The 12,296-nt window shown below is 38.6% G+C and overlaps 1 protein-coding gene across 2 annotated transcripts in view; it reads left to right on the top strand.

Moving 5' to 3' along the window:
- Positions 1–12,243, top strand: part of ADAMTS20 (ADAM metallopeptidase with thrombospondin type 1 motif 20) — a 96,535-nt gene extending 84,292 nt beyond the window's left edge. For both annotated transcript variants that reach the window (XM_040551494.1, XM_040551486.1), the window contains exons 30-39: positions 545–718; positions 4,576–4,746; positions 5,619–5,819; positions 5,952–6,081; positions 6,235–6,329; positions 6,417–6,511; positions 6,925–7,058; positions 7,697–7,788; positions 9,862–9,966; positions 10,635–12,243. In XM_040551494.1, the coding sequence (XP_040407428.1) occupies positions 545–718; positions 4,576–4,746; positions 5,619–5,819; positions 5,952–6,081; positions 6,235–6,329; positions 6,417–6,511; positions 6,925–7,058; positions 7,697–7,788; positions 9,862–9,966; positions 10,635–10,724 (1,287 nt within the window). In that variant the 3' untranslated portion in view covers positions 10,725–12,243. The remainder of the gene's footprint in view (positions 1–544; positions 719–4,575; positions 4,747–5,618; positions 5,820–5,951; positions 6,082–6,234; positions 6,330–6,416; positions 6,512–6,924; positions 7,059–7,696; positions 7,789–9,861; positions 9,967–10,634) is intronic.
- Positions 12,244–12,296: the final 53 nt, after the last annotated feature.

Below are 12,296 nucleotides of genomic sequence, written 5' to 3'. Positions count from 1 at the left end.
AAGGAAAAGAGACATATGGTAGACAGGTTTTGAACCTTTTTAAGCTCATCACGATTTAAAACCTTTAGTACTACCTGCAAAAGAAAGACAATAGCCTCAAAATGCTGCACCATTTGCGAGATTTTTCTAGAATGAAATACTGAGGTTCTTTTTCTTTCAGTTTGATATTTGCATTTTAAAATAACAGGCAAGACTGACATTCTTCAATTGGATAATGAAATAAGGTGAACTCAAGACTTTGAACTGTTTGATCCTGCAAACCCTTAAACTTCTGTTTTGCATATGTTGATTGTTCCTATTGTGAATTAAGATAAGCAGACAGATCAATCTAGGCATGTTGGATGCATTTATTTTCTGTATATCTTACGGGCTTTGATTTTAATTGTAATGTACATTTCCATCATAAATTTATTCAGATAATATGGTGGGGGTCTGTGGAGTGTATTTTAAATAATATTCTAATAACACTCACTAATGGCAACTGCACCGCTTTCTGTTGACTGTCTCATTTCACACTGACATAACTAATTTTGATCCATTTCAGTGTTCTGTGTCTTGTGGAGTGGGGATTCAGCAAAGGGACATCTACTGTCAGCTGAAGGGCCTGGGTCAAGTGAGCGAAGCTGTGTGTAATCACGCTGCACGGCCCACTAGCCAGAGGCGTTGTTGGCTGCCTGCCTGTATGCAGTACCGCTGGTTGGCAGATGAATGGGAAGATGTAAGTAAGGCTTTCAACTTGTATGAAGTAACTACGAGTGATGTAATGAGTTTTCCTACTTTTTTCAGCTTTGGATACGTTTCTAGTAGCCTTTATGTTGCAGAATAACAAGTGAACATGCTGGATATTTTAAAGGTCAGATTTGCAAAACTGCTGTGGTAGGTCCCTAATGATAAGATTGTGTCATTTTATTACAAAGGTCTTTATATAATGCAAAAAAGTTTTAATAAAACTTCATGATGAAATATGCAAAAAACACTTTTTAAGAAGAGAAATACAGATGAAACATCAACTGGAAGTAAAAACCTCAGCAGTAAAATCTTTGAGAATTATTTTTTTTCCCAAAAACTTCTATAAGGCAGACTAACCAGAAAAGAAGCAACGAAAACAAACATGTCATACTCAAGAAAATCTAATGACACCTTCAGGAATTTTTTTTTTATTATTTTTTTTAATGTGATGACTATTTTCTACATGCAAATATAAGTAAGTTTTGTATCCATGTATGCTCACACATGCACATATAGACAGAGGGAGAGAGAAAACAAAACCTAGATAAATACCTGAAATGGTGTACAGGAGAGCCTGTCTCTTACTGTAACATTAAACAAAAGCTCAGTTTGTGCAGTTGCAGCATCTTTAATCTGCAGCATTACATTTTTTTAGGGCAACCCCCCTGAAACTGTGAATATGAAGACTCATAAGTGTCAGAGATGCAATGCTGTAGAACTGGCTACTGCTAATGTGTAAATTATTTGCTGGTGTTTTGCAAAAACTTGGATAATAGTCATGCAATTCTGGCATAGATTCCTCTGTTAAGCCACATTGAGAGAAAGGTGACAATATAGGTTTCTTCCAAGTGTTCACTTCTAACGTGACCTTGTTAAAATTAGGAATTAGAGTAGAAATGGCTCAGAATGTCCTTTTATCAGAAATGCAGATTTTCAGAGAGCGATGGTGAGTTTCCCTTTCCTATCAAACGCTTGTATATTCCAGCTGGGTATTATGAGCTCTTCACTCCAAATGCATTGTTTCACTACATCATCTGTCTACTTCCTAAATTTTTCCACATTTTTACTGCTGTTTGCTTGAAATTCCCGAGTTCAGTTACGTTCTCTCACCAGATTCCTACATAACCCTGAACATCTAGCATTGATACTAACTCTTCAGGTGTTTATCTGTATTCCCCTCCTGGTGCAGTACGTACTCAAACTCAGAATATTTTGCCCAGCTGTCTCTGCTCTGAGTGCTCGTGTGTCATTTCCTTGCCTCACCAGTCACAGCATATGAGAAAAATTTCCAGATCTAGCATTTGTACAGCTTACAGCTGGGGAGCTGGCTATTAGCAGCAGCCAGCTTTTTCATACCACATAGGCATTTTCACACTAAAAAGAAGAATCTCTACTGGAACAATATATAAGGCATAGTGAAAAGTAGCCTGTCCTCGTTACCTAATGATTGGGTTATTCCTCATGTGCCTAATATTTTGACCTACTCCATGCCATTAAAAGATGACATGTCTCTGTAAGCTACACCAGCCAACTGTATTCACACTGCACCCCTGATACAAGTCCACACATCTTCACTCTCTGAGTGACGGGATTTTTTAAAGGCTTAATGCACAGATGGCTTCCACTGCTGAGCCCCATTCTCTTGTAGATCTTCTGAACAGGCAGGTAAGCTCGCTCTCTGGTTTACATCCATTATTCTCTCTGATTTCCCACCATCCTGCTTGTGGCCTCACCTTTTCAAGAAAGTAGGCAAGCACTCAGATGGCAAGACTAGGAGATTATAAGCGCTTAATTCCCTAATCATGAGGCAATACTTGAATTTCTCCTTCAGGTGTTAAAAACTTACTCCTACCTAATGCAAGTGAATTTTTGTCATTTTTTTTTTCTCAAAAAAAAGCCCGCTACAAAGAGTGATGAGAAGCTGTTCTCAGATGTAATAAGGCTGTTGTTTTTCCACATCAGTAACACGATACCACTGATTGTTTTGCCTATTAATTTCTTGCTCACATGAAGAGATAGAAGGCTAAAGCTTTTCATCTGAATGATTGTTTACCTGGGTCTCAGCTTGTTTAGAGCTTTCTGGTCAAGAGTGGTTTGTAAGCCCAGGTGTATATTTTGCAGCTTCTTTCAACAGTGTATTTATGTCAGTGAAATTTCTAAAGCAGTTGCTTGGGGCTCAGTGCTTGCTCATGAAGTTTGCAGGCGACACCAAATTGCGGAGATGGGTTATATATGCTGGAGGGCAGGGCTGCCATCCAGGGGGTCCAGACATGCTGGAGGAATGGCCCGACGGCAACTTTCTGCATTTCAACAAGACAAAAGCAAAGTGCTGCCCTGGGAATGAAGCAACCCTGCAGCAGCCCAGGCTGGGGAGGAGCAGCCCTGAGGCCTGGTGGCAGCCGAACCTGGCCCAGCCGTGTGCCTGGCAGCAGTGACAGCCTGGACCATACAAACAGGGACATGCCAGTACATCAAGTGAACTGGTATCTCTCTCATCATTTGTTAGACCATGACTAGCTTCTACATTCAGTTTTGGTTCCCCCGTTCAAGAAAGACATTGATAAATGGAAGGCTGGATGGGGGCTGAGCAACCTGCCCGTGAGGAGAAGCTGAAGGAACTGGGCTTGGTCAGCCTGGAGAAGAGGCGGTTTGGGGAGACATAACAGTGAACTTCCAGTATCTACAAAGAAGTTGCCAAGAAGATGGAGCCAGGCTCTCCACACAGTGTTGCATGGTGGGAAGGCACAACAGGAATAAAGTGAAGCCAGAGGTTCGAGCTGGCAATTATGAAAAGTTTTTCCCCCATGAAGACAATTCGGGCAGTGGAATGGACAGCCCAGGGAAGATGTGCAGTCTCTTAAAGGTTTTCAAGAAAACTTGATAAAGTTAGAGGTTTCCTCTCACAGAGCTGTTCTACCCTACATCTATTTTCTGTACTTCAGGTTGCCACTTTGAGTCAATAACAATAAAATTCGAATGATACATTTGGCCTATACATCAGACCTTGATGAGTCTCCTAATTGACTGTGGTTGGGTCCAAATCCATATTAAGCTATGCTCAGAGTCAAAAGTACCAAGTAGACAGTGGTATTGATTAATGCATCTGCTCAGACTGGAGTTGGTGTATTTGAGCCTTACATCTTTATTGCAGTCAGTTCAAACAGGTTAGTTTAAGCATCCGGAGCTGGGGATGTGCTGTTGACCTGTATTACGTAGCCTGTACCTCTGTGTTATGTAGCCTGTACTTTTCTGGATTCAGGTGGCAGCAAGGTTCTCAGTCTGTGCTGGCAGAGCTGCTGACGATGCTGAGTCTCACAAACCTGGCATGGAAGGAGGTCTGAAGACATCTGGGACAAAAGCACAGTCTCAATAGAGACTGCTGCCCCAAACTGCTCCTGGTTTTACTAATAGGCAGTTCTGCTTTCTTTGGTTTGTCAGTGTAATATCACGTATGTGCCTCCAGGGATTATTTATGTTTTGTTTCCAAGACCAAGTTATTCTTTCCATATTTCACTTAAATCATATCTCGACTGTTTCCTTTTCATGCAGAAGAGCTTTTTCACTCAACCTATCATCTTAGCCTGACATTTTTATTTTCTGCTCCATCTCACCCAACAATTACAGTGTCATGCTATTATGTACAGTTGTTTTTGCAGCTGATTGGAGGTATCTGAACACTGAAAATAAAGGATTTTGATTCAGTGAGTAATTTGGTCCAACTCTGATAACACGTCATAAAATTTTTTGCTATCTGAATTTTAGTGATATGTGACAATTGACAAATAGCTTTATTCTGTAAATGGGCAGTTTAGTTCCACATACTGTGATTGTTTTTCTCACACTCAGTGCTCGACATCATATAGAAGAGAGGAAATACACCGAAAGGTTAAGTGTGTGGATGAAAACCAGATCCAAGTGGGTGAAAGCTTCTGTGATCCTGCCACAAAGCCTCCATCAACCAAAAACTGTAGGGTAGCTCCCACTAAGTATGTTGTGCTTACAGGAGAACTGTCACAGGTAAACTAATGATATTGCTCGCACATTTTCATGTAACGTTATACTGAAGAGTATTAAACTGCTGTAAAATGTACTTCATGAGTGCAGAGGAAAAAAAGCATGTTTTCATCTGAATGAGGGTGCCCCAACTTTCTCCACAGTGAACCTTCCAGTCAGTCATGATTTATTGTAGTAAATCTGTCTGACTACTACCAAACTCTGATTAGTAAGGGTTATGGGATACCAAGTTATTAGAAAGAAACAGTGCTCGGTTTTAGAGAAGCTTATGCTGTAATGAGGGATGCTAAAATGAGTGGTGGTGGGAACATGAACAGGAAAAGGCAGTGCTAGGGACTGTTTGCTAAGTGTTATGATTAAGGGAGAGTCACCATAAATAACACCATACAGGGGTGAAAGAGTGTTATCTTTGCCACTTGACTCTGACCATCATCTGGTAGCCTGCCTGGGAGCTATGAACACCTGCAAGAGGACAGCTGCCCTTACCACCAGACTCCTCTGCTAGCTCCAAAGGAAACGTCCTTACAAACTGAAGCAAACAGAAATCCCTTCCTTGATTTCAGTGAAATGTGGGATCAGTCCCTCGTTTCCCTTACACTACCTACATGTGCATGTATGTGTGTGCACTGCAGCTGAGAGGGAACTGCTCTGGAACCTCTCTGAGCTCTGAGAAGAGCTGCACGGAACTTTCCCTTTCCTCGGGTGTGTAATTATGGTAGACCTTCACTTCTGCACGCTGATTAACTGAGATGTCACACGTAGGATTACAGGCTTTTGCCAAAATGAGGATCAGTGATGACTTATCTGTAGCTGCAATGCTGTGGGAAGGTTCAGCTCTGCAGAAATAATGCCTGTGCTTGGGGATTTTATTTTAGTGTTCAGCCAGCTGTGGGGTGGATTACCAGCAGAGGATCACATACTGTGTTGGAATCCATTCTGTTCAAAACAAGCATGCCTACAGCCTTCGAACTGTGGCGTACCGAGAATGCCCAGTAACACCCTCCCCATACATTTATACATGTAATATCAAAGGATGTTCACAAGGAGCTACCTGGAGAGTGGGGAAGTGGACCAAGGTGAGTACAGATGTGCAAGGTGATTTTTGACAGCTGCCTCAAACACAAATCGATGCCAAGGTATTTGCTGACAAGCTTACGTTAATTATTTTCTACCTTCTAATCTAACTTTTGATTGCTATCCTTATCTAGTGCTCGGTGACTTGTGGAATGGGAGTAAAGGAAAGAACAGTAGCATGTATGACTGAAAATGGCTTATCCAGTGACTTGTGCCTACCACATTTAAAACCAGATGCCAGAAAGATCTGCCATGCAGAAGAATGTAAGTGGAAGCTGTAATTTTCAGGTGAACTTAATGTTTTCCCAGGTTATTTATTTTAAAGCAATGAATATATTTGGAGGATAATTATGGAAAAGTCCTAAAACTAAACTCTGTTCAGGAAATATTAATATGATTCAATCCTTCATTTTGAAGGTGAAATACTTTCCACCTGCAAAGATATTCAGATTAAAAAAGGGATTAGAAAAGATGGTGAATACCTACTCAACATTAAAGGAAGGATGATAAAGGTACTCTTAATATTTATGAACATATATTTTTATTAAATAATACTTTCTAATAAAGATTTTGCTAAAGGGTTGTATTTTCTCTGGCAGATTTATTGTTCAGGCATGCATTTAGAGAATCCCAGAGAATATTTGACGTTGGTAAAAGGTGAAGCAGACAATTTTTCTGAAGTATATGGATTCAGGTACAAATGTGGTTTTGTAAATTTTATGAAGTGCATTTATATCTCCCAAAATAAAACAATAAAATAATACTTACCTTTGCTAAGAACAGATTAATATATATATATTTTTTCCTTTATTTTCTGTTTTGAATATCTAGGCATATGAACACGTGCAGAAATGTGGATACTTCCAAGCTGGACTTGAGATAATTGCACTAAATGATTATAATTTTTTTTTCTATCTCGATTTTAGTAGAAAATGATTGAATCCACATTAGTATTTCAGCTGAACCAAGGCTAATTGCTGAGCTTCTTGTTCAGTAACTGTTGGTTAATTTTCTATATGTGGCATAGTTCAATGCAATTATTTTTCACTATGATGTTATGTTATGGAAAAATGTCAAAAGGAACACTAAATCTCTGCTGTTCTCTAGGTTACAGAATCCATATGAATGTCCTTTCAATGGAAGCAGAAGGCAAGACTGTGCCTGTCGAAATGATTACCTTGCAGCTGGCTTCACAATTTTTAGCAAAATAAGATTTGATGTAGACTCCATGCAAATTAGAAGTAAGCATTTTAGTAGTTTTAGCCGATGTGAGCCTTTGTTGATACTGTGAATGGTCGTGATTACCAAATTTTCACTTCAACTCCCTTGTGGATCTAATGATGCCATTTTGGGGCAAAGAAAATTCTTATTTTCTTTAGGAATTCAATAGGAATTAAAAAAAAAATAAAACAGAGAAACCACCACTACTTCCTTTATTAGTTTGTCCCAAGTGGTCAAGTGGCATGAATTTTACAGTTTCACATTTAAGTGATTTTGTAAATATTTTGTTCCCATTATTCCATTTCCTTTTAGCCACTGGCACATTTTTCTTGGGAAAGTCTTGTCATGCCATACTTAATCCCTCTCAGACTGTGGTAGAAAGGCTAAAAGGACGGGGTATCTTGCAGCACTTTGAAGCCCCTGTCTGACGGTGGCAAGCTGAGCCACAGCCAGCTCACGTAGACTTATGTCCAGGTGCACGTCAGTCCTCCTCCTATCCCCATACTGTCTCAGAAAGCAAACTGGGCTTGTAGGTTGGGTTGATGTGGCATAAACTAGAATTTCAAAAAAGAGAAAATAAAAGATTGTTGTTTCACACAGTTTTCACCTAATCTTCTAATGCAGCGCTTCCAGTGTTGAGTAATTTTCTGTTTTCTAGCCACGGATTTTCTTTTTGCTCAGACTATACTTGGGAGAGCAGTTCCATTTGCTACAGCTGGAGATTGCTACAGTGCTGCCAGATGTCCGCAGGTATTTATGATTCCTTCTCCCCTTGAAATGTGCACATAGGAGAAAAAAAAGTCTGTGTGACTGGTTTAGAGCTGTAACTCTAAAACACCTAAAATCTGTTCTGTCTGGTCTGTGTATGACTTTATAAGTGTTTGTTGTTTTTTTTTTCTTACTGCTTTCTCTCCTGTTTCACCATCTCTTTTTTTCTGTTTCTACCACGAATTGTTTACTCCATGATTTGCCTCTAGGCCTGTAGCTGTATCATTATTTGTACTGCTCTGTACTTCATGTATTGCTCTCCCTCCCTCTTGAGTACCTGGATGTGAGGTATCCTTTGTTTTCCCTTCTCAGTCTTCATTCTCCTTTTATTTAATCCTGCAATTTTTTTATTTTCTAATCTGTTTCTTTCCTGACTCTGCATAGCTTTGAAGGCTACCAGAGAAATTGATCCTGTTTAGCACATGAATTCAAGCTGTACATCTATTGGTGTGTCTACGTTATTGTTTTAGTTTGGATTGGCTGGTGCTTCTTAAGTGAATCTCTCTATTGTCCCAGTTTACTGTTTGTTGTTTTGTGCCATGGAGCAGTCTTAGGACACATGAACCTCCAGATAAAAGTAAATCAAAGCTCCAGAAGGACCCTAGTGCTTGCCAACTGCTGATGAGAATTCAGTCTGTGGAACTCGATGAGAGCCCAGTGTAAAACTCTGATTTGTGTACTGTACATTAGGTTCTCTGACCCAACTTTTTCACTTTACGGGTTTGCTCATACTGCAGCCTACTTGTTAACACAGCCATAGCCCTAGTCTGAGCAAGTCAACCTAGGCTGCCCTTGGAGTCCACTGGCAGAAATGGGATTCCCTAGAACACAGTACCTCTAACCTTACCCTATTAGACATTTTATGGTTACCATCCTCTGGAAGCACATATTTCTTTCCACTGATTATAAAGAGAGTTAAGACCCACTGGCTCAGACTTGCATGGAGGTGAATCCCTGTTTTCTGTCTAACCTGGGTGCCTAAAATTAAGACAGGCTATATACGTGGATGCATTCAAGGGCAGCTAGAGACCTACAGTTTAGGGGCAAATGAAGTGCCTAAATTATGCTTAAACTTAATCCCTAACATGAAAACAGTTGGAGTTCATTACAGTAATGGATACCTTCAACCTGCAAACTCTTCAGACTTAATGCAATACATGTCTATCTGCAATCTGTAATTTTTGTTGGAAGTCATTTTGCTCATGTGTTTTTCACTGATGCGTTTTCATCTGTGACATACGCATTGAAACTAGTGCTCTGTGTCTGTACGTAGATAAAAAGCCTCAGTTACTTCACTCTGTCCTTGAAATCTGTTCCTGATCTTGAGTTTACTGCATGACAGACAGCTGTTATGCTGTCATTGTAATTTCACATAGCACTTTTCATTTATTTTTACAAAATGATACCCCTGTAAATGTAGTTAGTTTGGGCCTGTTAATTGTGGAAAGCATTTCACACTATTTGAATGAATATCCCCCAGCTGCTATATTTGTTAATAGAAATCTATAGAAACGATAAAATACAGAAGCTGCAATATGTAATGGAGATTTTATCTTTCCTAAAACTTTGATCTTGTGTTTTAAGCAATTTTAACTAGGTCTGAATATAGAAATTCAGACCTTCAGTGAACTGGAGGGGGGTTTTCAGATTACAGTGTTGCCTAAAACAACAGTTAGGCTCTTTTGGAGGTAACATATATTTTAAACATACTGCACTTCCGTGTGAATGCAATTTAATCATTTTCTGTACCCCAGTTTGTTTACCAAGGTTAGTTCTGTTAGTTCTGTATTCATACTCTTCAAACAGATACTGCAGATCAGCTGGTTCACAGGTGCTACTTACTGCAGAATAACTTGTTCATGCATCTCTGTGTCCTGAGAGTCAAAAGTTAGGAAATATGTGATGTAACTAAGCCAGGTTAAGCATGCCCCTTTGAGTACTTAATATCTAGATATACCCTAAGTTATATGTGTAGCTATGCCAAAATAAAGTGTTTTAGTGTTTTGAACTCTGTTCACAAGCTCTGTATTTTACCTTTTGTTTTTGTTTTGTTAGGGACAGTTCAGCATTAATTTGGCTGGTACAGGTCTGAGATTATCCAGTACAGTTAGGTGGATTGCTCAGGGCAACTATGCAACTGCTGACATACACAAATCTCACGTAAGTCAATGTTGTTTTCCTTTACCTACTATTATGACTTGCAATATTATACCTCAAGAGGTGCTGCTGATGATTCTCTAGTGCAACACTAGTTATGAATCAAGTATAGAGCTCAAGGTCTCTGATCTGTCTAAATTTTCTTTCAAGTGCAGTATGAGACCTAAGCCTGATAATTTCATCTTAAAAATCTCATGGAATGTTTAATGACACCTCCCAGAATCTAATCCAGATCAACACTGCCTACCTAGCCTTCTCTTACTGGTTTTAAGGGCCTATTGCCATATTAATTAGGTTCATTAAAAAATTGGAGATACCTAATACTGCCTCATAAAAAATACCATTTTATTGAAGATACTTACTACAGAAGATTCTTACAGATTGCTTACCTCCAACTTGATTCATATGGGAAACCAAAAGACCTGTTGAAAAAGAAGAGTAAAGATGCATAGTTTAGGAAAACATTGGATAGTAAGCTGGGAAAGAAGGTATACAACTATAATGATAAAGGATCTCTGTGCCTGTTCTGTTAATTTGATGCCCTCTTGATTTCATGTTTATAGGTTTGATTTGTCAAAAGGTCTATTGTGTGCAAACCTTGAGGATCTTTTTGTACAACTATGATTGCAGTTACTTCTCTCGATTGATTGCTTTCTCTGTCTCATTTCCAGGATGGTACTAAAATATATGGAAGATGCGGAGGATTTTGTGGAAAATGTATTCCTAACACAATTACTGGTCTCCAGCTTCAAATACAGTGAGAACTTTGGTGTGGTAAGAACATCAAAGCACAACATCTGTCATTTAGGTGCAAATTGTAGGTGCTGTGTATATATGTATTTTTTTAATTTTCATCTCTGTAATGCTCATGACTGTAATGCTCACTGCTAAGAATTCCATTCTATTTTCTTCAGTGTTTATCTGGGGAGGTGCTACCTGTTTGTGAGCTAACAAGTGTGTAAATCACAATCATAAACCTTCAGGTTTTCATGGAGAGGCATTCATTCAATGTATAGTAGGTATATCAACCAGTAAATTGCACTGAGATTGCTAGCATAGGTAACACCTTGAACTGTGCCATAATTGCAATACTGTACCTACAACTAATTGGTGCAATTCTGTATGCAGTATTCAGTAAAATTCATACTGCACTGATTTTCTTGATCAGCTACACTAAAATGTAGAAAGAAAAGTCATTCCTATATAGAGAAAAGAGGTAATAATTTCAGATCTTTCAACTTTGTGAAACCTGTTAGGAATTTCTGTCAATAATTTACAACAAAACAGTATATAACCAGTGTATTTTCTCCTGAGATCAATAGATCTGTGTGTTTCCCTGTCAGTGAAAGCATTTTTCCCCATACCTGTCATTATATCTATTGTGGTGCTCAAATACTAGCAGCAATGCTGAAAAGTGTGGTTTAACCTCTGTAGTCTCTATAGCACATGTTAAACATCTAGGCTTATTTTTCTGTGGTTACAGGAAGAGATAAATAAGGAGAAAAATTGCTTGGAAATCTGATTTTAAATCCCTGCCTCTCAGCTAAGAACACTGTAAAAGGAACGTGTTCTGTTTATATACCAATTGTATGTGAGTGTATGAATATGCATTTACTTAAACCCTTTCCATATACCCCTTATTCCAATAGAATATTCGTAATGGCTATAGTGTGCCTCCCTTTTTAAATTCCAGCTCAATACAGTCTTCAGTAACCTTAAGAAAACTCTGGGGCAGAGGCAGCATCAAGCACACAGTGTGGCTGGTGTCCATCTTTGACTCCATTTGATATTTTTGAATGGCTATAAGTAAAGCTCTAACATCTGCTAGTTAAAATTATTTCTTCCAGAAAAGTAAGTGTATGAAAGAGTTATACAGTTTTAAAAATGATCTAGGTGGTTGATTTGTTGTTTTGGATTGCCTTACAGTCCAGAACCGTAGAAGTATATGCTTATAAAGATAATGCGTTTCAGGGCCAACACTCAGGTATTCTGAATAAAATTTACTACCTGCATAACAACATGTATGATGTACTGGATAACTATACATACTTTTTTTTCTGACAATGTGCATTCTGTAAACCAAATATCTGTTTTGCATGCCAGTAAAATTGTTAGATCAAATGGTAGCTATATCATATTTCTACCCACAAAGAGTTAGCCATGAATTAGCAATATGTATTAATTAAAACCAAGACTGTACCACATAAGTCTAAGCAGCTACTTTTAGATAACACATGTAGGTAATTATTTTGTGATCTCTGCATCAGAAATGTATTTTTGCACTATGTGCCTTATATTAGTTGTAAACCTTAATAAGAATATAAAACATTATT

This window comes from Cygnus olor, chromosome 1 (genome assembly GCF_009769625.2).
Source record: "Cygnus olor isolate bCygOlo1 chromosome 1, bCygOlo1.pri.v2, whole genome shotgun sequence".
Classification (NCBI taxonomy): Eukaryota; Metazoa; Chordata; class Aves; order Anseriformes; family Anatidae; genus Cygnus; species Cygnus olor.
Note: the sequence above shows the minus strand (reverse complement) of the source record. Positions and strands in the feature narration are given on the sequence as shown.